This window comes from Pseudonaja textilis, chromosome 2 (genome assembly GCF_049901715.1).
Source record: "Pseudonaja textilis isolate UNSWEBS1 chromosome 2, rPseTex1.2, whole genome shotgun sequence".
NCBI classification, from domain to species: Eukaryota; Metazoa; Chordata; class Lepidosauria; order Squamata; family Elapidae; genus Pseudonaja; species Pseudonaja textilis.
The window spans coordinates 95677261-95698728 of record NC_141991.1 but is presented as its reverse complement, the minus strand read 5'-3'; the positions used below and the strand labels follow the sequence as shown (position 1 = coordinate 95698728).

The 21468-nt window shown below is 34.1% G+C and overlaps 1 protein-coding gene across 4 annotated transcripts in view; it reads right to left on the bottom strand.

Annotated features, from left to right (window-relative positions):
* GABRB2 (gamma-aminobutyric acid type A receptor subunit beta2) overlaps positions 1-21468 on the bottom strand; it is a 151957-nt gene that overhangs the window by 8132 nt on the left and 122357 nt on the right. For 2 of the 4 annotated variants that reach the window (XM_087924578.1, XM_087924577.1), the window contains 2 exons: positions 14675-14785; positions 2342-2392 (listed from right to left, as the gene is read on the bottom strand). In XM_087924578.1, the coding sequence (XP_087780704.1) occupies positions 2342-2392; positions 14675-14785 (162 nt within the window). The remainder of the gene's footprint in view (positions 1-2341; positions 2393-14674; positions 14786-21468) is intronic. The other 2 variants (XM_026696328.2, XM_087924579.1) reach the window with 2 other exon arrangements.

Here is a 21468-nt window from a genome sequence, read left to right as displayed (position 1 = left end):
GACAAGTCCTGTCTTCTTATGGGACCCAGGAAACATGCCTTTTCTGTCACACAACTTGCCATTTGGAGATGTATACTCTCTGGGATAGCCCTACGACAACTCTCACTGCTGACCTTTCAGGAAGCCCTTAAAGTTGTTTTCCCAGGCCTTGGGGTCAGAAGATTTGGCAAACATGTGACATGCTGATTGATTGTTTTCCTTGTTTGTCATTTTAAGCTTCTAGGACTAATTTGTTATCTTGTTATTATTTAGTATTATTTTAACTTGTAAAAAACTACAAGCCCAGAGTTACATTTGTGAGATGGGCAGTCATATAAATCAGTTAAAACAAATAATCAGGCAATTGTGAACAAAATACTGCTACTCTAGTAATTGGCTCTAGGAGCCCCAGTGATCCAACCATGTTGAGTTGATCCACATATCTAAACAGTCACACATATCTCAATTAGATATGCATCACAATGGCAATGCTGTGTATCACCAGTGCTTTGTTTTTAAAAGGAAGTACATTGGGAAGACACATGGATGAAGGGATGTATGCTTGAAAAAAATATTCTGATCTATATTCTTGGCAACCTGAAAACTTGAGATCTGCAAGCAATTGGTTTGGTAATAAATGAGTATGTCAACCTGCCTACTGCCGTGGGAGACAGTGGCACAATTGCTTTATATCATGGTTTACAAAACACATAAATGTTGCATCAGTCTCTCAGAAATATTCAAACAAACAGTACTATGTATTGTGAATTTTACAGACAATGTTTCATGCATTTGCAGAAATGTGTACATTATTACTTTTGGATTAAATATGACATTGTCAATTATTAAATTGAATTTGATAATTTTAGTCAGAATGTCTAGGAGTGTTCCTTTATCATTTCATATGAAACAAACATATTGAGAACTGAGCATATCATGTCTGCATCCCCTGAGTAATGTATATGCATAAGCATAGCCAAGTCATTTTTCAAGACATTACCACTTCATCCTTGAAACCAAAAGTCAGCTAGCCACTCCCCAAACAGGTAAATGGGTAGGGATGATAATATTTGCACAGTACAAACAAATGTGCCCAGTATTTCCATGTATATTTCATGGAACTAAACACTGAAGAATTCACCATTTGCCAAATGGTAAATCATTTAAAGTTTAAGTCACTATATTGAAACAGTTTAAAAAGGAAAAGTTAACTCTGGGATACAGTTGTGAAACAAATAACATTTTCATTGATATCAGAAATCATAAAAGAGGAGCATTGGTTAATTCGGGGAAGAGTGGTTAGGTTGTATGGAGTGAATCATACAAGCAGGGTGGGCAAGCTTTCTGAAAGTTTATTTTTCATTTTTTTAATTTCCAGTCAATGTCCAAACCTTTAACCAATCTTCAGCCTTCTTTAGATCTCATATCTGAAAATTTTCATATGGTCAGTTCTGAAGATTTGTATGGCTGCTATAGAGATACAATTTCAGTTAACATACTATGACTAACAAGCTGGCATATGGCATTTTCTTCTAAATAATTTAGAAGAAAAATATATATTTTTAGAATATGTCATTTTGTATGATTCGTATTGTAATCAATTTTGTAATCAAATTGATAAAATTGTAATCAATTTTCTGCAACCAGACATTATCAGATAACATTACCATTTAAGAAGGCTGGAGGCATCTACTACTCTTCTAAAAACACACTGGAAATCATTTACTAGCAGAAAATTAGTAATGGATGAACTGCCACAGGAAGTTAGAGATTTTGTATTTTTATTTATAAACATTGAACAGATATCAGTTTCCCAAAATAGGAAGTAAATTCAATAGATGAAAAGCAAATTGAATCCATTTTTGAAGTTGGTCTGTATTTTTGGTTAGGAAAGTAATGCTGAGTTTCAGAACAGAACAGGTTCACCCATTTCTAATGAAAATGTATGCTTGTAACAAAAGAAAAGCTTACAATACAACAGTGAAAAACATTTATTCTGCAGGCGCTTTTCATCCAGAAGGATCCCAAAGCGTTTTACAGACTTTAGAAAGCAACATCACTTCACCAAGTGCAGTCATCTAAGGCAAAAATGTGGGAGCTATCTAACATTGCCAAACAATATAGTGTAGTTCAATATAGGAAATGAATAATGCATTGTCAGTTAGAACTAGGTGGTGATTGGGTAAATGATGTGGAGATGATTCAAAAGAATGAACACCCTTTGCAATTCAACCAAAGTTGGACAAGATCTTGGCATGAAGATGCCAGGTCACAAATAATGTGCCATTGGATCTACAATGAGTTTAAACCCTCAGTTTTACATCCCTAAGGATAAAACCATTAAGAAAACAATAAAATATACCTTTGTTGAATACATTTCTGGACAATGATATGTGCCAATTATTCTTCTGTCCTGTAAGTTAATAAAATCAAAACCAGTTTCCTTAGAAAAAAAATCAGCTGTTAGTTTTCATTAAAAATTAATGCACTATAGGCTATTATTGTAAACTATGCACACTAATTAAAAGCACAGGGCAGTGTGAGCCAACAAGCAGCAGAAGTACTGTAGGTCCTTGTTTTAGAAATGCTGTTGTTGTCTTAGCCCTGACACTGTGGACAACATGTATTTGTAATGGAAGTAAATATAAGTGTATATATTTATATCCAAACTGGTAGGTGTTGAAACAAGCCCACCCCTCTCCCCTCAACATATGAATTGAAATGATGTGAAAATAACATTGAGAAGGCGCTTAAGGATTATACAGCAATAAGACATAGACTTTAGATGTAGTATAGGATAATTCCATAGGAAGAAAGCTGAAAAGATAAAAATGGATGGAACAAAAACAAAAATGATGAAAATATACAATGAATACTGTATTAATACTCCTATTAGTAGTTATGGAAGCATCTTATAATCACCTTAAATTATTACATAGAAAATATAACTGGTGGAATTTACAGATAGACCAAAAATCAATTATACAGTACCCTGAGGTACTGGTGATTTTTTTTTCTTTATATACTTACTTGGAAAGGCAATTCCAATCAGTTCCTAGAAACTCCAAAATGATGACTATCTAAAGGAGTTGCATGTAACATTTTAATATATCAATGAGATGAGATGTAATATCCAAAACTATACTCATTTATAACAAAGGGAAGTAATTATTTTTCTCTGAGAGTAATTTTACATAGACTATTATTTTTTGCCTGGCTGAAATTTCTGCACTGTTCACTTTCTTCTTTAATATCAAATATGCTAGCATAACACATAACTAGCAAGCTGAGACATGTGAGTTGTACCATTTTGTTGCTTGCAATACATAGTCTGAAAAATCAAACCATTCACAAAATTTCATTCTGATTTTTATAGTAAACAGAACAACAAAACATGTGGGAGATGGATGCAATATTTAAATTGTCTATCCCCTAATTCCAAGTAATAGAGGTTTTAACTTCTCCAAGTTGTCATAGAGTATAATTAAAAATGCTAGTTAGTTGTAAAGTTCTATGTAGCTCAAAGTGTGGGTATCTATTAACATTATCGATTATAGGGAATGAAAGCTAAGGATCTCTAGTCACTAAAAATATAACTAAGGTATCCCTACATTTTCTGCAGGAGTTCCCCTTCTGTGTAATATCTTGCCCTCTGAGACCCTGAAAAGGCTAGCAAAGATCTGTCTGCTCTGGAAGATCCAGGGATCTGAATTATCACTATATGTGGTTTTAGCATAATATTATATAATACAATTTTAATTATATTTATATGCATTCTATCATTTGCATTATTTCTTGCCTTTTACACAGCAGAATGAAGAAGCTTTCTAAATAAAAGAAAAACACAAATTAATTCTCCTTTCCTAGCTTTAAAAAAAATGCTAAATGCTATCCTAAACTTATTTACTAAATATTATTTTGTTTATCGTACCTTTCTGAACAGTTCTAGAACTGAATGGCAATTAGAGATCATTAGAATAAAACAGCTTTTGTATTCCCTTTTTGACATCAGCTCAGCTATTCTCATCAGATAATTTATTGCTATATCCTTTTATGCATTACTTTACAGATTTTTGGCCTATCTTTTACATAACTTAAATACATTTTGAAATAAAACTTAAAAAGTTAAAGTCCAATTGCATGCTGATTAATTGTTCTGTCAGGAAATTTCTCCTTAGTTCTAGGTTGCTTCTCTCCTTGAGTAGTTTCCATCTGTTGGTTCTTATCCTGCCCTCAGGTGCTTTGGAGAATAGCTTGACTCCCTCTTCTTGGTGGCAACCCCTGAGATATTGGAACACTGCTATCATGTCACCCCAGTCCATCTTTTCATTAAACTTGATTTTCCCTTCCCCCTGTCTTTCCTCTCCCCTTCTCTTATTCTCAAAAATATACCAAACTATTTATCAGAGGAGATAGAAGGATTGCCATAAGCACCATAATAGGCATCCATTACAAACCAAAATAAAGAAACAAAACGTGTCCCATCATTGTAATGCAAGCCTTGGCTTTTTGTGATTGTATCCTCACTTCAGAAATAAGTATATAGGACACAAGGTGTGCATTGAAATGTATTGCCACCTCTTTAACCTATGCCCTGTCACTACTTATAAACATTATACATAACAATGCCTCTTTCATTGTGTTTTTTTCCTGCTTAAATAATACTCTGTTAGGCTATTTCTTTGATTTATTAAAACTGCTCAACTCAAAAACAATTCGGGCAGCTTACAATATGTCCGTTATGTATGTTAAAATACAATATGTATGTTAAAACTCTATTAAAAATACATGACTGTTGGAACTAAAACAGCACTTTCCAAAATGAAAAAAAAAAAAGAATTTTTAGGGCTTCCACAGAATCCTAAGCCTCATTCTGAAACAGAATAAAGTCTTAAGAGACTTCTGGAACCTCAGGAGAATGGGAACCATGTACATCTCCAAACAGATGCTATTCCAGAAGGTAGGACAATTTTTAGAACAATTCCCATTGGAAATATATTTATGTTCTTTCTAATAGACATAATCAAAATAGCTTGGAGTGCAGCCAAGTAAGCCCAATGACTATTCTACTCCCCTAACATTTGAATTGCTGTTCATGTTTAATTGTATCTGACTTGGCTTTGCCCTAACAACTAAACTGACTACAGATCCATAAGACGAGGAGCTACACATCCATATACCCACACAAATGTGCATGCATGAACATACAGACACTGGAAGATCTGTGCAAAAAGCATTCTTGAAGGTACTGGACAAATTGGGCCCTGTAGGCAATCTTTAAAAAAGGCAATTGTATCATCTGATTTATTTCAAAAATCCTTTTTTAGATCACTATGCCACAATTTAATGAGAACAAATGCTAGACTGCTTAAAAATGAAGTGATCAAGTATAGAAAGAGTTAAACTGATATTTAAATATGGATCCTGAAATTTGACTGTAGCCATAGAAGACTTTATCAACTTTATTTCAAAAAGAGCCTGAAGCTCTAAATAGAATGTTTCCTGAACCTTTAAATTAGGAATACTTTTAAAATCAAATTATTTTGAATTTGAAACATCATGTTTTCAGCATGAACCCCACTCTTATTTTAAGCATTTGGGGAGTGTAAAATTCTCAGAATAGCAACATTTTGCACTTGAAGCAGCTGTTTCCTACTCAAAACAGGCTGTTTTGAACTCAACGTTTTGATCTAAAACATTTGTTCACCAGTATTTTGTATGTAAATATAGACTCGAAAAAAAAATCCCCAGAAATAAAATATGTTGCCTGAGAAGAATACTGCCATGGCAAGAAGTATTTTATTTTCCAAATATACTAGAAGATAAAGTTTCTGATTATGTAAAAGGACTGTTATATTGTATCTTAGACCCTGTTTGTGAATGTCCTAGGATATTGTTTCTCAACCTTAGCAACTTTAAGAGAAGTGGACTTTAACTCCCATAATTTCCCAGGCAGCCATACTGCCTGAGGAATTCTGGGAATTGAAGTTCACCCCTCTTAAAAATTGCTGAGATTGAGAAACTCTGTCCTAGGACTAAGTGAAAATGGAATTCTGGGATCATTCTGATGCATAAAGAGTCTTGCACAGCTGATTAGCTGATTTGACTTTTTTGGTGATGATGTCACCAGGATTTCTGTTGCAGAAATACCTGAAGCTACCATCTATATTTTCTGGAACAGCCTACAGTTTGCTATTGTCTTCATCACCTCATATTACAGTCTTAACACATTCTTGCATAAGGCTAAGGGAAAATAGCAAACAATTGTATTCAGGAAACTAATGGTTCGGAGCAAATTCTATATAACAGATATAATCAATAATGTTTTAAGGTTTTTTTGGCAATATTAAGACTGCAAATTCAGTGTGACTAGCATGGAACAAATAAACTTCATTTATTGAATATATCTTTAATTTTACAACTTCTGTGTTATTTTTGAGCCATGTAAACCCATTTTTACATGATGAAAAATTTAACTTTTTTGGGGGGGGATTTATCTTTTTTGGGGGAAGAATTGTTAGAAATAGAAGAAATTCTGTTCTGTGTAAAAAACAAATGCCATTTGGTTTTAGACTCAATTAAGAATTGAAGTGTATTATTCTGATGCTGTAATACAACCATGGTTCATTGCCCCCCTAAGCTGGATAAAGTACTGAGTTATTGGGGGGGCGGGGGAATGCTATTTTTTAATCTAACCTATCTCATATTTTTATGAACAAAGAAAGGTGAGAAAGGTGTGCTGTATGCATTCTCTTAAGTTGCCACAGGTAAGATAGACCAGAAACAATCTACTATTTCCATCAATTGAAGCAATAGTTAAGTAACAGATTACCAAAGGGGAAAAATATTACTAAGGCTTTTGTGTATTTTGCTCTGTGAAGTTGCACTCTGCTCCCTTTCCTGCATTAAAATTCCCACTTGTTTAGCATTTTCTCTTCTTTAAAATCTTCAGAACAAGCACTTGCCATTGGAATCTCAGGAGGAAAAAGCATTTTCTTAATGCTTTCCCCCTTTCTATTATTTCTAATCAAAAGAAATTTCAGAAAAAAAGAAAAAAAGATAGTCTTGAGACACTGTCAGTTTGTCTGAAAGCAGAATAAGTCTTCAGAACTAGAATAAGATGAGGCTAAATTTGGTGCAGCAGAAGCTAGCAAAAGAAAAATTGGAGTTGGAATGTGGTTGAATCCAGCTGCAGAGGAAAAAAATCCATATTTTTCATAATACAGTATAACATTATTTGAAAGACAATTTCACAGCAGCTCAGAATTCAGCTGTGTATTCCATTCTTAAGCATTCTGCCCTCCCTTCCTATCAGTATTAACCTGTGTTAAGGCTTTTCCTTCCTTATCATCCTTTCCAAACTGATGAAATACTGAAAAGAAATTATGTAAAGGCATCTAAGATACTATATGTCCGTATTTCCACCAGCATAACAATCCTCTAAAAATGAAGAGTAAAATTGGCATATAGGAAAGAAAGATCAAGTTTTAAAATGGCACTACTCTGATTGGGGACTATCAACCTTGTGAAGAGTCCAGACAAGAAACATGTCCAGAAGAATTAGCTCTAATTTTATTGTAAGATTACATTACAATAATTTTGCAAGTTCATTTCTCTCTCATTGTCTTTACAGCCGAGGGAGAAAGGAAACTCCCTTCTGTGATGTTTTTCATGCCTACATTCCTGTTGTGGGCTAAGCTGTTGCTTATCTAACCATTGCCCGAATGGGGATCTTCCCCTTTTCTCCCAAAGGTCATTTCCACAAGTTGTTATATAAACTTGGTGTAGAATTTTTTTAAAAAAGAAATATATTCTCCACTGCATCCTAAGGTAGAGGCTGTTGGGAGGTGACTCAGAATAGGTGCCAAACCTATGGTTACAAGCCATGGTCATCCCTATTTTCAAAAAGGGAGACCCCAGCCTAGTTGAAAATTACAGACCAATCTCCTTATGCTGCATCACCTGTAAAGTCATGGAATCAATTATTAACCAATCCATTATCCTCTACTTCGCGACAAACAACCTACTCTCTAATAAACAATTTGGTTTCAGAAAAAAACTATCCTGTAATCTGCAACTCTTACACTGCAAAAACATATGGACTACACAACTCGATCAGGGAAAACAATAGATGCAATCTACATAGACTTCTCTAAAGCCTTTGATTCAGTGGTACACAACAAACTACTCCTAAAACTAAAATCTAATGGTATCTCTGGACAATTGCATAACTGGATAGAAGCATTCCTGTCAAACAGACAACAAATGGTCAAAATTGGGAGTGTCCTATCAAATTCTGTACAAGTCAACAGTGGTGTCCCTCAAGGCAGTGTTCTAGGACCAACTCTCTTTATACTCTACATAAATGACCTCTGTGATCATATTAAGAGCAATTGTGTTCTCTCTGCTGATGATGTAAAGCTATTGAACACCACAGATAATTCTGCTACCCTTCAAAAAAACCTTGACTATGTATCAGAATGGTCAAACAAATGGCAACTTCAAATTTCAACAAAAAAAAAATGCTCTGTCTTACATATTGGCAAAAAAAAATCAGAAAATAAAATACAAGCTGAATAGTCAAGACCTTGTTGATGGTCCAAACTCTGTCATGGACCTTGGAGTACTCATCTCAGATGATCTAAGAAGTGCTAGAGCCCACTGTAACTACATAGCCAAAAAGGAATTAAGAGTTTTTAACCTAATCCTACGTAACTTTTTCTCTGGTAATTTCATACTACTAACTAGAGCATACAAAACATTTGTTGGACCAATACTCAAATACCGCTCATCAGTCTGGAACCCACATTACGTATCTGATATTAACACAGTTGAGAAAATCCAGAAATATTTCACAAGAACAGTTCTCCACTACTCTACTCATTGCAGAATACCTTATGCCACCAGACTCAAAATTCTCAACTTAGAAAACCTAGAACTTTGGTCCGATCTAAGTATAGTATATAAAATCATACATTGCAATGTCCTACTTGTCAATGAATACAGTTTCAACCATAAAAACACAAGAGCAAACAATAGATACAAACTCAAGGTTAATCGCACCAAACTTGATTGCAGGAAATACAACTTCAGCAACAGAGTGGTCAATGTCTGGAATACTCTACCTGACTCTGTGGTTTCTTCCCCAAACCCCAAAAACTTTAACCTTAGACTACTATTGACCTCACCCCTTTCCTAAGAGGTCTGTAGGTGGCATGCATCGGTGCACCAACGTGCCTACTGTCCCTGTCCTATTGTTTCTTTTATTTTCTTATATGTATCCATGTATTCATAACTATGTTTATACTTATACCTATTATCTTGTAAGCAATTGACAAATCAAATAAATAAATAAAAATAAAAAAATATTTCTGATTCCTCCATTTGAAATCCCCTGCCTTCTTTTTTGCTGGTCACATAATCCTGTTCTTAAGAAGTTAGAAACAATTCCATGATTCTTTCTATGAAAGATGCTCATTGTCTTTTCTTATTTTGTTTATTGATTTAGATACATCTTTATGTCCTCTGGATTCTCACAATAAAACACAGTCAACAAGATAAAACATATTTGGCCTCCTATCTAAAAGTAATCCTTCCCAGGTGTTAGGGTTTTTAATTATATTGCACCCCTTGTCCCAAGGGTTTGGAAAAGTTAGTCTTATTGCTTTCTAAAATGATGGAAGGAATGTGGCTGTCCTAATCTTAGTTGAGAGATGGCTAACTTGGCTATTCCAAGTTATTTTCATCTATACCTCTACTCTGAGTGGTCATTTGTCATTTTTTTAATAAAGGGGAATCCTCTAATTTGAAATCAAATCAAGTGGAATATTTAAGCTCATGAGAAAATAAGGAAAGAACAAAATACTTAAACAGCACACTCAGCAGATCAAGAGTCTGTGGTCATACTCTCTATAATGAGTTACACTGAATTCTTGTTTCACTCAGAGATTGTTTCTATGCTGCACAAATGTTATGGGAATCTTTGTATATCCCCCCTCTTTTTTTTCCTTTTTCTTGATAGAGTTAACCAAAATCACATCTTCTTATTCTACCTACTCTAAATCTTTTGGTGAATCTAATTATTTCCTAGTGCATTCAGAAAATTGGGAGTTATGTATTATATCTAAAACAATTGTAAAATGATTTAGATAAAATTCCTTTATCTCTCAACTACGCAGCAATTCATAGATAAAAGAGATGGGAGTTATAAATGAGTCTGTCTTGCAAGTAAACAGCTTTAAAAAGTTTCGGGTAACAAATTAAACAATGTTTGCTTTTGCATGATGAAATTTTGTGGGATATATATATATTCCACTGATTCAGAAAATCAAAATTGGGAGTTATGTATTATATCTAAAACAATTGTAAAATGATTAAAAAAAGAGGGGGGATATACAAAGATTCCCATAACATTTGTGTAGCATAGAAACAATCTCTGAGTAAAACAAAACTGAAATGGTTGTGATAGTCTGACTCACGGATGAACAAAGTGCAGAGGCCTGGTGATGGCAGATGAGATTCTGCCGATGCGTTGCTACAACTTTAAAAGCACAACTACAATGACGTGGGAAAATACCCGAACAAAGCTGAATACCATACATGTAAGTACCCGTGAAAACTTAAGAATATATATATATATATGTGTGTGTGTGTGTGTGTGTGTGTGTGTGTGTTTATCTTTGGTTATTCGGGTTTTTTCCCACGTAAAATTGGAAGGATTTTGGTGACATTTCGACAAAATCTCATTTGTCATCTTCAGGCTTGTGTCTTCGGCTTTGTGCTTCTTGGAGTAATGTGAGCTTGCAGCTGTTTTTTCTTTTAACTGCCAGTGGGAGTGCGACTTGACTGGGTGGGGGCTTGGCTGTGTTCTGATTGGCTGGGGGTGTGTTCTGCTCAGGTGGGGTTTTGGCTGTGTTCAGGTTAGTCTTAGTTGTTGGGGGATTTGAGCTGGTGAGCTGTAATCCTGTTGTTGGCTTCATGGTCATGTCACATCTTCATGTTGGGCATCAGTTCGCTTCGTGTATGGGTTGGAGGGGTTTGAAGCGGGTAGTGATGCAGCTGCGGTATGGCTTCTGGTCCATGGTCATGTCTCATCATTTGTGTGGGCGTGAATCTGCTTTCTATGTGCAAGTGTGGTGGTAGCATCTTGTGTGGCCTTCGTGGGTGTGGGTCTGATGTTATTCTTCATGTTAGGTACTCGTATATTAATGAGGGCGGGTTTCCAAATGGTTGGTAGGCGGGAGGTATCATCTCGTTTATTCATGCTGTGTGGCCGTTTTTCTATCTCTATGGCTTCTCTGATTATTCTGTTGTTGAAATGTTGAGTTTTGGCGATAGTTCTGGTATTTTTAAAGTCAATCTCATGTCCTGTGGCTTTGAGGTGCTGGACCAGGGAAGAGGTCACTTCTTCTTTTTTGATTGAGTTCTTGTGTTCTTCAATGTGTGCACTAATTCTTCTGTTGGTTTGTCTGATGTATGTGTTGGGACAGGCAGTGCATGAGATTTTGTACACTCCTTGGTTTTCTAACTTGATTCTGTCTTGAGGGTTTCTTAGGATGGTGGATATTTTTCTGTTTGTGCAGAATGCTGTCTTAATGTTGTATTTTTGGAGGATCTTGCTGATTTTGTCTGTAGTGCCTTTTATATATGGGAGGAGGGCTTTGTCGTTCTCTTGTTCTCTTTCTTGGATTTTGTTTGGCGTTTGTTTTTGGATTAGGTGGGTAATCTTCTTTCTTTGGAATCCATTGGCTGTTAGTACATTAGTGAGAGTGTGTAGTTCGGTTTTTAGGTATTGTTTGTTAGCTAAGCATTTTGTTCTGGAGATGAGTGTCTCGGCTACGGAATTGATCTGTGCTGGGTGGTGGTGTGAGAGTGCATGTAGATAGAGGTTTGTATGTGTTTTCTTCTGGTTGATGTTGTGTCCTAGGGAGCCATTGGATTTTTTTGTATACTAAGACATCTAGGAAGGGAACTTGATTATTAGCTTCTGTTTCCATGATGAATTGTATTTTTGGGTATAGGCTGTTGAGGTGTGTGAGGAAGTTGTTCAGTTTTTCTTTCCCGTGTGGTCAGATTATGAAGATGTCATCTACGTATCTGAGCCAGAGTTTGGGTTTGTGATCATATTTTTCTGGCTCACCAGCTCAAATTCCCTGACAACTAAGACTAACCTGAGCACAACCAAGCCCCCACCTGAACAGAACACACCCCCAGCCAATCAGAACACAGCCAAACCCCCAACCAATGAGAACACAGCCAAATCCCCAACCAATGAAAACACACTCCCAGCCAATCAGAACACAGCAAGCTCCCACCCAATCAAGTCACACCCCCACTAGCAGTTAAAAGGAAGAAGCAGCTGCAAGCTCACATTACTCTGAGAAGCACAAAGCCGAAGACACAAGCCTGAAGATGACGAATGAAATGTTGCCAAGATACTTCCAATTTTACGTGGGAGAAAACCCGAATAACCAAAGATCCATATATATATATATATATATATATATATATATATATATATATATTCTCAAGTGTTCGCGGGTACTTACATGTATGGCATTCAGCTTTGTTCGGGTATTTTCCCACATCATTGTAGTTGTGTTGTGTTCGTCTGTGAGTCAGACTTTTACAGTTTTACACAAACAACTGTAAAAGTCTGATTCACAGATGAACACAATACAGAAGCCTGATGATGGCAGATGAGATTCTGCCGAAATGTTGCTACAACTTTAAAAGCACAACTATAATGACGTGGAAAATACTCGAACAAAGCTGAATACCATACATGTAAGTACCGTGAAAACTTAATAATAATAATAATAATAATATATATATATATATATATATATATATATATATATATATATAAAGAATATATATATATATATATATATAAAGAATATATATATATAAGAATATATATATATATATATATATATATATATATATATATATATATATATATATATATATATATATTGTTTTCTGAGGTTCTCATGGGTATTTGTATGTGGATCTTTGGTTGTTCGGGTTTCCTCCGCGTAGAGATTCGAAGTATCTAGGCACGTTTGATGAAGTCTCATTCATCATCTTCAGGCTTCTGTCTCGGCTCTGTGCTTCTCAGAGTAATGTGAGATTGCAGCTGCTTCCTCCTTAACTGCCAGTGGGGTGGGACTTGATTGGGTGGGGCTTGGCTGTGTTCTGATTGGGGGTGTGTTCTCATTAGGGGTTTGGCTGTGTTCTGATTGGTTGGGGTTAGTCGTGTTCTGATTGGTTGGAGGCGTGAACAGAACACGCCTCCAACCAATCAGAACACGGCTAACCCCCAACCAATCAGAACACAGCCAAACCCCTACCAATGAGAACACACCCCCACCCAATCAGAACACAGCCAAGCCCCCACCCAATCAAGTCCCACCCCACTGGCAGTTAAAAGGAGGAAGCAGCTGCAATCTCACATTACTCTGAGAAGCACAGAGCCGGAGACAGAAGCCTGAATGAATGATGAATGAGACTTCATCGAAACGTTGCCTAGATACTTCGAATCTTACAGCTGAGAGAAAGACTTCATGAACAACGGGCAACAGATCCATATATATATATATATATATATATATATATATATATATATATATATATATATATTATATATTAGAAGAAATGAACATTATCTGTCACAGATTTCTATAGTGTTTTCATCTATTATTGCTTAACAAATTCTTTCATTAGCATTTGTATATTGTTTTTTCCTAGTCTAGTACATATTTGATAATTATGATTTTAGACATGCTAGTAACAAAATTATGGCAGGTTTGCTAAACTATTTAGAGCAACAATAAGGAAAAAAGTTGGTGCTCCCCAAACAGAAAATGGGGTGAAGTTGTGTATGTCTCAGAGGCCCCAAACAAACTACCCATGAAAAAAACAAAGCTAAGACATTATTGTTATAGAATTATACACTGTATGTAGAGAATGAAGAGAAAAATGTTCACCAAAGAAAGCAGAGTTAAATGTAATCTGAAGCAAAGCAAATCTAAGATGGTAGAGTATAAGAATATGAATTAAGATTCCAGGAACATGTTAAGTATAAATACATTAAAATGTAAAAAAAATTCACATAACAACAATAGGAATGGGTGAGAGCAAAGCTAAAATTCAATATGATGGAAAATAGATTATACTAAACAATTACTTTAAAACACACATAAACACAAACAAACAATATGGCTTAAATAAATTTAAGACAAACATAAATACACCTCTAAAAGGGACTTTTCAATCATCAGATACTTGACAAAAAAGAGTTTAAATGAAGACATTTTTCCTATTGAATGGTTGAAATAAGATCATTCTGATTCTATTCTACAACCTTATTTAACTGTTCTGTAATTTTTAAACAAAAGAAGGATATATTTGAACAGAAAAAATAGCACAAAAGGCTAAATCAACATGGCTTTAAAATGAAGTCGGCTGAATCAATTAATAAACTTTGGCATAGCAATATATAGTTTGTTAATTGTTCTTTGGCTGTAAAAGTTACAATATAATACATAATGAGAATGTAATGGATACTTTATCTGGGTTTTAGTAAAGCATGCCATATACAGTACTATACAATATCTTATGGTTAGAAGGCCAACATAAGATGTCTTGGACAATTAATACAATCAAATGGATCAAAAACTGGCTATCTAACCGTTTTAAGAGGGTAATCGTAAGTGGCAGTCCATCTAGTTGGGGAGAGATTTCCAGTGGGATCCAGGGATCGCAATTCGGTCCCATTTTGTTTTATATCTTTATAAAAGATCTGGAAGACAAAGTAGAGAATATGCTAAATAAATTTTTTAGATTTGACTACTTAGGGAATGGTGAGCAAAACTAGAACTAACATAGTAGTTGTAAATCAATTAACTCTAAATGTCTCTGAAATTGGATGATAGATTTTACATTCCATTATTTCTAAACATAGAGACAGAAGAAGGTAACAGAACATAAGAAACTCAACAGAAGGAAAAAGAATGTGACTTTGCTACATAGATCTGTGTCCTCTATCAAATATCTTTATGCTAATAGTATAGATCACATGACAAAATAGAAGGGGCTACACAATCTCACATGAAGCCTGATTATAAGTACTAAATATATAAGAACTTGGGAAAAATGAAAACAAAGAATGTGAAAGTCAAGTACAGGAAATTCAAAACCAAATATGGAGGAATAAGTTCCATTAAAGCCAATGAAATATTGCTGAAATATTGCTGAAATATTGCTGAAATATTGAAGTGGCAGTTCTTAACATACAAAATTCCTCTGGCAAATACTCAATATAATAGTCTTCGAACTATGTTTCCATGCAGTTATTTCCATGCAGGGTTAGCACAGAAAAATGGCACACTTAGAACGAAACAAAATGGAAATTCATAAAAAAAACATGGCAGGAGATTTTCCACATGAAAATACTGGAAATTCAAACTGTATATTATAATTTAATTCAGCAAATCAATGCATACATATTTTTGGGGTAGATTTATTGTGTTTTCAGATCTGAATTAAGAGTTTTAATTGAAACAAATACAAAAACTACATATTATTACACAGAAATTGTATAACAAATAAGAGCAGAATGTGAGGTAAAATAAACTTTGTTGCACTTGCCATCTTTTATAATGTTATATTATGTTATATCATTGATTTTATAGTGATTTCTTTGTTTCATTATTGTGAGGCATCCAAAATTATTTTAATTTTATTTGGCAGTCTTGGACTGTTTCCCAGTATTTCCCTTTTCTTAATATAGTTCTTTTAATATCAACAGATTTGATAACATTAATTTTAAAAGAGAATTTATCATTAGAAATCCATTCTATGTGCAAGACTCTGATTTTACTTGCCTATTCTTACATTTTAGGACTGGGTATGTTAAATTGTGTGATTCCAGTCCTTAAATATCATGAATTAACAAATGTTCCTTTTGTGCAAGGCAATGTTTAATATGAAGTTCTGTGTGCTATCTCATTGTGCTATATACTAAAAAAAGAAACCCTTATTATAACTATGCAAAATGTTGGTTTTTAAAAGAGTCTAGGAGTACTCGTATAATATCTTAAAGCAGTTATATCTTTTCCCAGGAAATAAACTGCTTTTGGTGTTCTTGGTGCTCCCAGGGCTGGGTTGTTTCTTTGTAGACATCTCACTACCCAGCTAGATAATAGTGTGTGGGGAGTTTGGTAGGGGCAGAAAACAGTACTCTAATTAAGCAACTGCCAAGGAGAAAACTACACTCTTCCAAAACCAGCAGGGCAAACTACTGCATAAAAATAGGTAGCAAACTTCACAAACACTTGCATTGATGGTGCTATATAGTTAGGTAATTAAATGTCTGTAAGCAAACAACCAAGTGCAAAGAGCACCAAGAATTTCACAATTCACTCCCGAGCTGCATATATTATTTTCTATTGAAAGATCTACCAGTTTTAGGTGTCCCCAATAGGTTCTAGATGTATGCCTATTGATGCTGCAAAGCACTTTCCTCCCCATGAAACTGAAGTACTTCATAGCTCATGTACTAATCTTCAACACTAGGCTGCTTCAGTTTATTAGACTATTACATATGTTTTAGCAGACATTTCAGTAACACATATGCTATTTTTAATGGTTTTCCTTTCAATCAAATGGTAGCATTCTCCCAACTGTCTAATCCAAAGAAAATAAAATGAAGAAAACTGTATTCTATACAGATACTGTCATCTTGATGGAATGGAGATCAGCTCTTGAGATTAAGTTTGAAAATATCTTTCCTTTGGTAAAGTCTGCTGCAATCACCATATAGTGCTGATGTTCTCAGTGTTTGCACATTCAGCTGAAAATTCTGGTATAGATGATTAAACTTAGGGTACTATAGAATCAGATTTGGCCAATGTATGAATACCAAGTCAATTAGGTTGCTTTAGAACAGTTTTGTGGCTCATTGAAATGAGATATCCCTCCAAAATAATTTGAAAGAAGCTTAAATTATTGTAAGACTTTAAGAGAACTTCAGAACTACGGAGCAGTTCAGAAAGGCATGGACCTTCTGAATGCTATTTCTTTATTGAAGTTTTGTTTCAACACTGCATACCTGGATGGGATGATGAGGTTGGGGGAAGTAATGGAATGACTAAAATTTAGGGCTCTGCATTAGTGGTGGGACTCAATTTTTTTTACGACCGGTTCTGTGAGCGTGGCTTGGTGGGTGTGGTAGGGGAAGGACACTGTAAAATCTCCATCAGAGGTGGTATTTCCCAGTTCTCCAAACTACTGAAAATTTTTGCTATCAGTTCTCCAGAACTGGTCAGAACCTGTTGATTACCACTCTGCTGTGCATGATGTGGAAATGCATCAGATGCATCAAATACTCTTTTTCTGGCCTCTGTATGACACTAAATCCCCCAAATGTTGCTGTTTAAAAGTCTCATTAAACTCTACAGAGGAAGATTTTTGAGTATATTTGCAAATCAAAATATTTACCATAATTGCTATCTATTAAAAATTCCTACAGGATATATTTACTTATCACGTAATACTTCTGAATCTACCTTTGCAAAATTTGACATGATTTCTTGCCATAGTGCAAATCTATAACATTATTTTTATAAACATTGTCCCTCAAGAGAGAACATTAATTAACATATTCTCCAAAACATTTAGAATTCAGTTTAGAGATGTAAAGCTTATGTCAATAGGCACTTTGTAATTTGGATTCCAAAGGATGAAGTCATAAATTAAATATTCATCTATACTATTTTTAGTTTTTTTGTTTTTCTAAATATTTATAAAAAATAAATATAGAGTTTATCTCTACATAAAATCTCTACAGAAATGTAGAAATTTTGAATTAAACTCAATCTTCTTCCTTCCTTTCTTTAATTTATATAGTCACCCATCTTACAAAAGAAATTCTGGGTAGCACATAACAATGAAATAAAACAACAATGTAAAAATCCACAGATATGTAAAAATCCATATTAATAAATATCATAAAAAAATCAAATATACAAACTCTATGTGATGTGAGAGATAACAGTGGCAACCTCAACAATAGAGGCATCTCAGAAAGTCTCCTGGGAGTCCCAGGCCTGACAACATAACCAGTCTTGAAGGCCTTTTGGATATCAAAATGGATATACATAAACTAATTTTGAAGCAAAGGACATTTCTTAAGGCAGGTGCCATTTAGAGAAGGCATGTGTTCTAGGACCCACCAAACGTAGGTTCCAAGTTGATGGGACTCTCTCTGCTAGATTTAATGGGGACAAGATGATAAGAAAGGGGAGAGATAGTCCCTCAGATATAGATATACTTTCTTTTGATACTTATTTTATTAGAGCAATTACTAATTGTGATATTGAATAATAATTGCACAACCTCAGTAATTATCTTTTTATTCATAGATACCATTTTTAAAATAAAAATATACCTTTGTTCTAAGTAAAATAAAAAGTATATAAGAAAACTAAATAATAATAATAATAAAATAAGCACAGACTACTGTTGATATATTTCTTAAAACAAGGAAATGAATATCTCTCTATCTATATTTGTAGACCTCTATATGCTGTATCATTGTTAAACAAAGCTATTTGTTTTTTTAAAATCATATTTTAGCCAATTTATAAGATGTTCTACAGGTAGTCCTTGACATGATCAAACATGGTTACAATGGCCTCGGAAATGGGGCTTTAGTGACTTTCAAACACTTTCAACTGATGTAAAATGTCACACTGCCACTCTGTGACTACATTTTAAGTGCTTGATAGTTGGCTTACATTTATGACCAGTTGCAATGGTTACATGACAGTGATTTGCTATCTTTGGGGGAGAGAATGGATTCAGACTTAAAAGCCACACGATCTGTTTAATGCCATGTGATTTGCATAACAACTGCCATGAAAATAGTTGAAAAAGCAGGTCTAATCACAGGATGCCATGACTTACTGATTAACAACTTATGGCTGAAATTTTGCTGCCCCCTATGATTGTAAATTGAGCATTGACTGTATTCCATAAAATCCCAAACATCAATCTAATAGGAGGAAGATCTGATTTACACAGAACACTATAATTAATTTTTTAAAAGCTGCATTCATTTTTAAGTTTGTAAAAGAGCCAAGTTCCCAAATAACTACTGTTATTCTTTTTAAATTAGGCGGTTTTCACTCCATTCTTTTTATATTTTCTTCTTCCATTGTTTTATTTCAGAATTTACATACTATTTTTCTACCCTGAGATCCTCACATTATTGCTTTGTTTATTATATTCTTTTGTAAGAATATGGTATAGAAGGCATCTATAGGTAATTTCTCAACCTAGCGGCTTTTAGCATTTTCAAACCTCAACCAGCCATTGTTGTGCCAAAATAAAAAGAATGAAAGTAAGCTACATTTTGGTAGATGGATACAGAAACAGGGTTTTTATTTTGTTTCATTTCGGCCTTTTATGCTATTTTGTTTGTATTTCATGGTGGTTAAGTGACATTAATAAAACATTCTAAGCCGTTACTGGAGCAATGCTCTTGTCTTCTGTTTCCTGCTTGGTTGTCAATTAAGAACAAGTCTTGTGTTCTAAAGATTCTATGATTCTTAGAAAATGATTGTCATCATTATAAGCCAGGATGAGCAAAAGTATTTGCAAAGGTGCTTTTTCAAGAGGCAAGTGGACTTTCTTTGTTGTTCCTTGAAGACGTTTCGCTTCTTATCCAGTTCTGACAGTCAGAATGGAAGCAGCTTTTTACATGAGAAGCAAAACGTCTTCAGGGTACAACAAAGAAAGTCCACTTGCCTCTTGAAAAAACACCTTTGGCATAATCACAACTTGAATGACTGAGAATTTCCATAGACATTGAGAAAAAGTTTTCATCTTTTTGATTTCTGGAAAGCAGTGTCTCCTTTGCCAACCGAGACATTTGCTGTTTTGCCTTTTGTTGCATATTGCAGAACACTATTTTTGCCCCTCCTTCTGCATAAGTCCTTTTTTCCAACTTCTACCAGACAAAAATAATGACCAAGCCAGCCAAAATTTCAGAATGTTAATTTGGGTAGAAAACTATTGTCGCTCCAGCAATTGCCCCCCTTGCTCTAAAATATTAGACAAAAAAAAAACAAAAAACAAAAAACTACAACTCAGAGAGAACATATGGCACCCTGAATTCACTGACACTTTGAACATTCATAGTAATAAAAAGGGAGATGTAAATTGTAATTAGTATTTTAATTTTATATGTATTTTGGGAGTCTAGTTCACTGGAGGAAATAGAATTTTCCTCAGAGTTAGCATTTGTAGCATATACTGAATATTATGGAAAATAGTTTTCAATATTTTGAAAATACTGAAATACATGAAATGGGCTAGACACCCAAAGAAATACAGATTCTAGCCATAAGTTATTTAAAGTTCTTCTATTAATTTTAATTTAATTCAATTTAAAGGTACCTACTTAAATCAGATTAACTGAATATAAATCTCTCTAAACTCCATGAAACTTAACTTTTTAAGTAAACGTGATTATATTGTGTAGTATATTTTAATTAACATAATTTATCAATGTTTTCTAGATTCTTTTCTTGTGAAAAGCCACTAATGAAAGCACTATATCATTTATACCGAAAATTGATGAATGCTAGCTTATCCTTCTCTTCCCTGCCTCTCTATACTGCATAATCTATTTTAATAAAACTATAAATATAGAAGCTAGCAAGAGAGATGTCTACGCTATTTAGTTGGTCATTATGCAATTTACCTTTGTCCACTTGTAATCAAATAAAATTATCACAGAACCACTATTATAATACTGGGGCTAGAAAAAAAGGAATTTAAAAAAGTCTAATCTGGAATTATACAAACTTCAATATATTTCTGATCTCTTTTCCTTAATTTTCATGCAAATACTGATAAAGAGTTTGGATTTAAAACATTATTTATAAATTCAAGTTTTATATACATACAATTTTACAGAAATATATATCATCTGATTTATTCTGTACTTTGATGGAACTAGATTTTCACCAATATCTTTAGTGTAAAAATATATTGTTAACATGCTAGCCTGTAAAATAAATAAATGAATACACACACATATTTTTCTCATAAGATTTCATGCAGCTCTTTAGCACTTTTAGCCATCATTTTGGATTGTAAAAGTCTTCAAATATCACCCTGAAATATGATAAAAAATTGAATGTGCAATGTATAGATCTTGGAAATCAAACTTGAGGAAAGAAAGTTCCATTAAAATGACAGTGTAGGCTCCTAATGCATTAAAAGATGATTTTTCAAGATGATTATTTGTAGATCAAATAAGTATTACTTATTTTGTCATCAGAATAAAGTCACTTTCTTATAACACTACTTTTTTGCCTAACATGTAACTCTTGACCATTTCTGATTCGGAGTATTAACTAGAATCAAGTGAATTGGATGGTTCTATTCAGAAACAAAACTGTGAGGAACACTTCC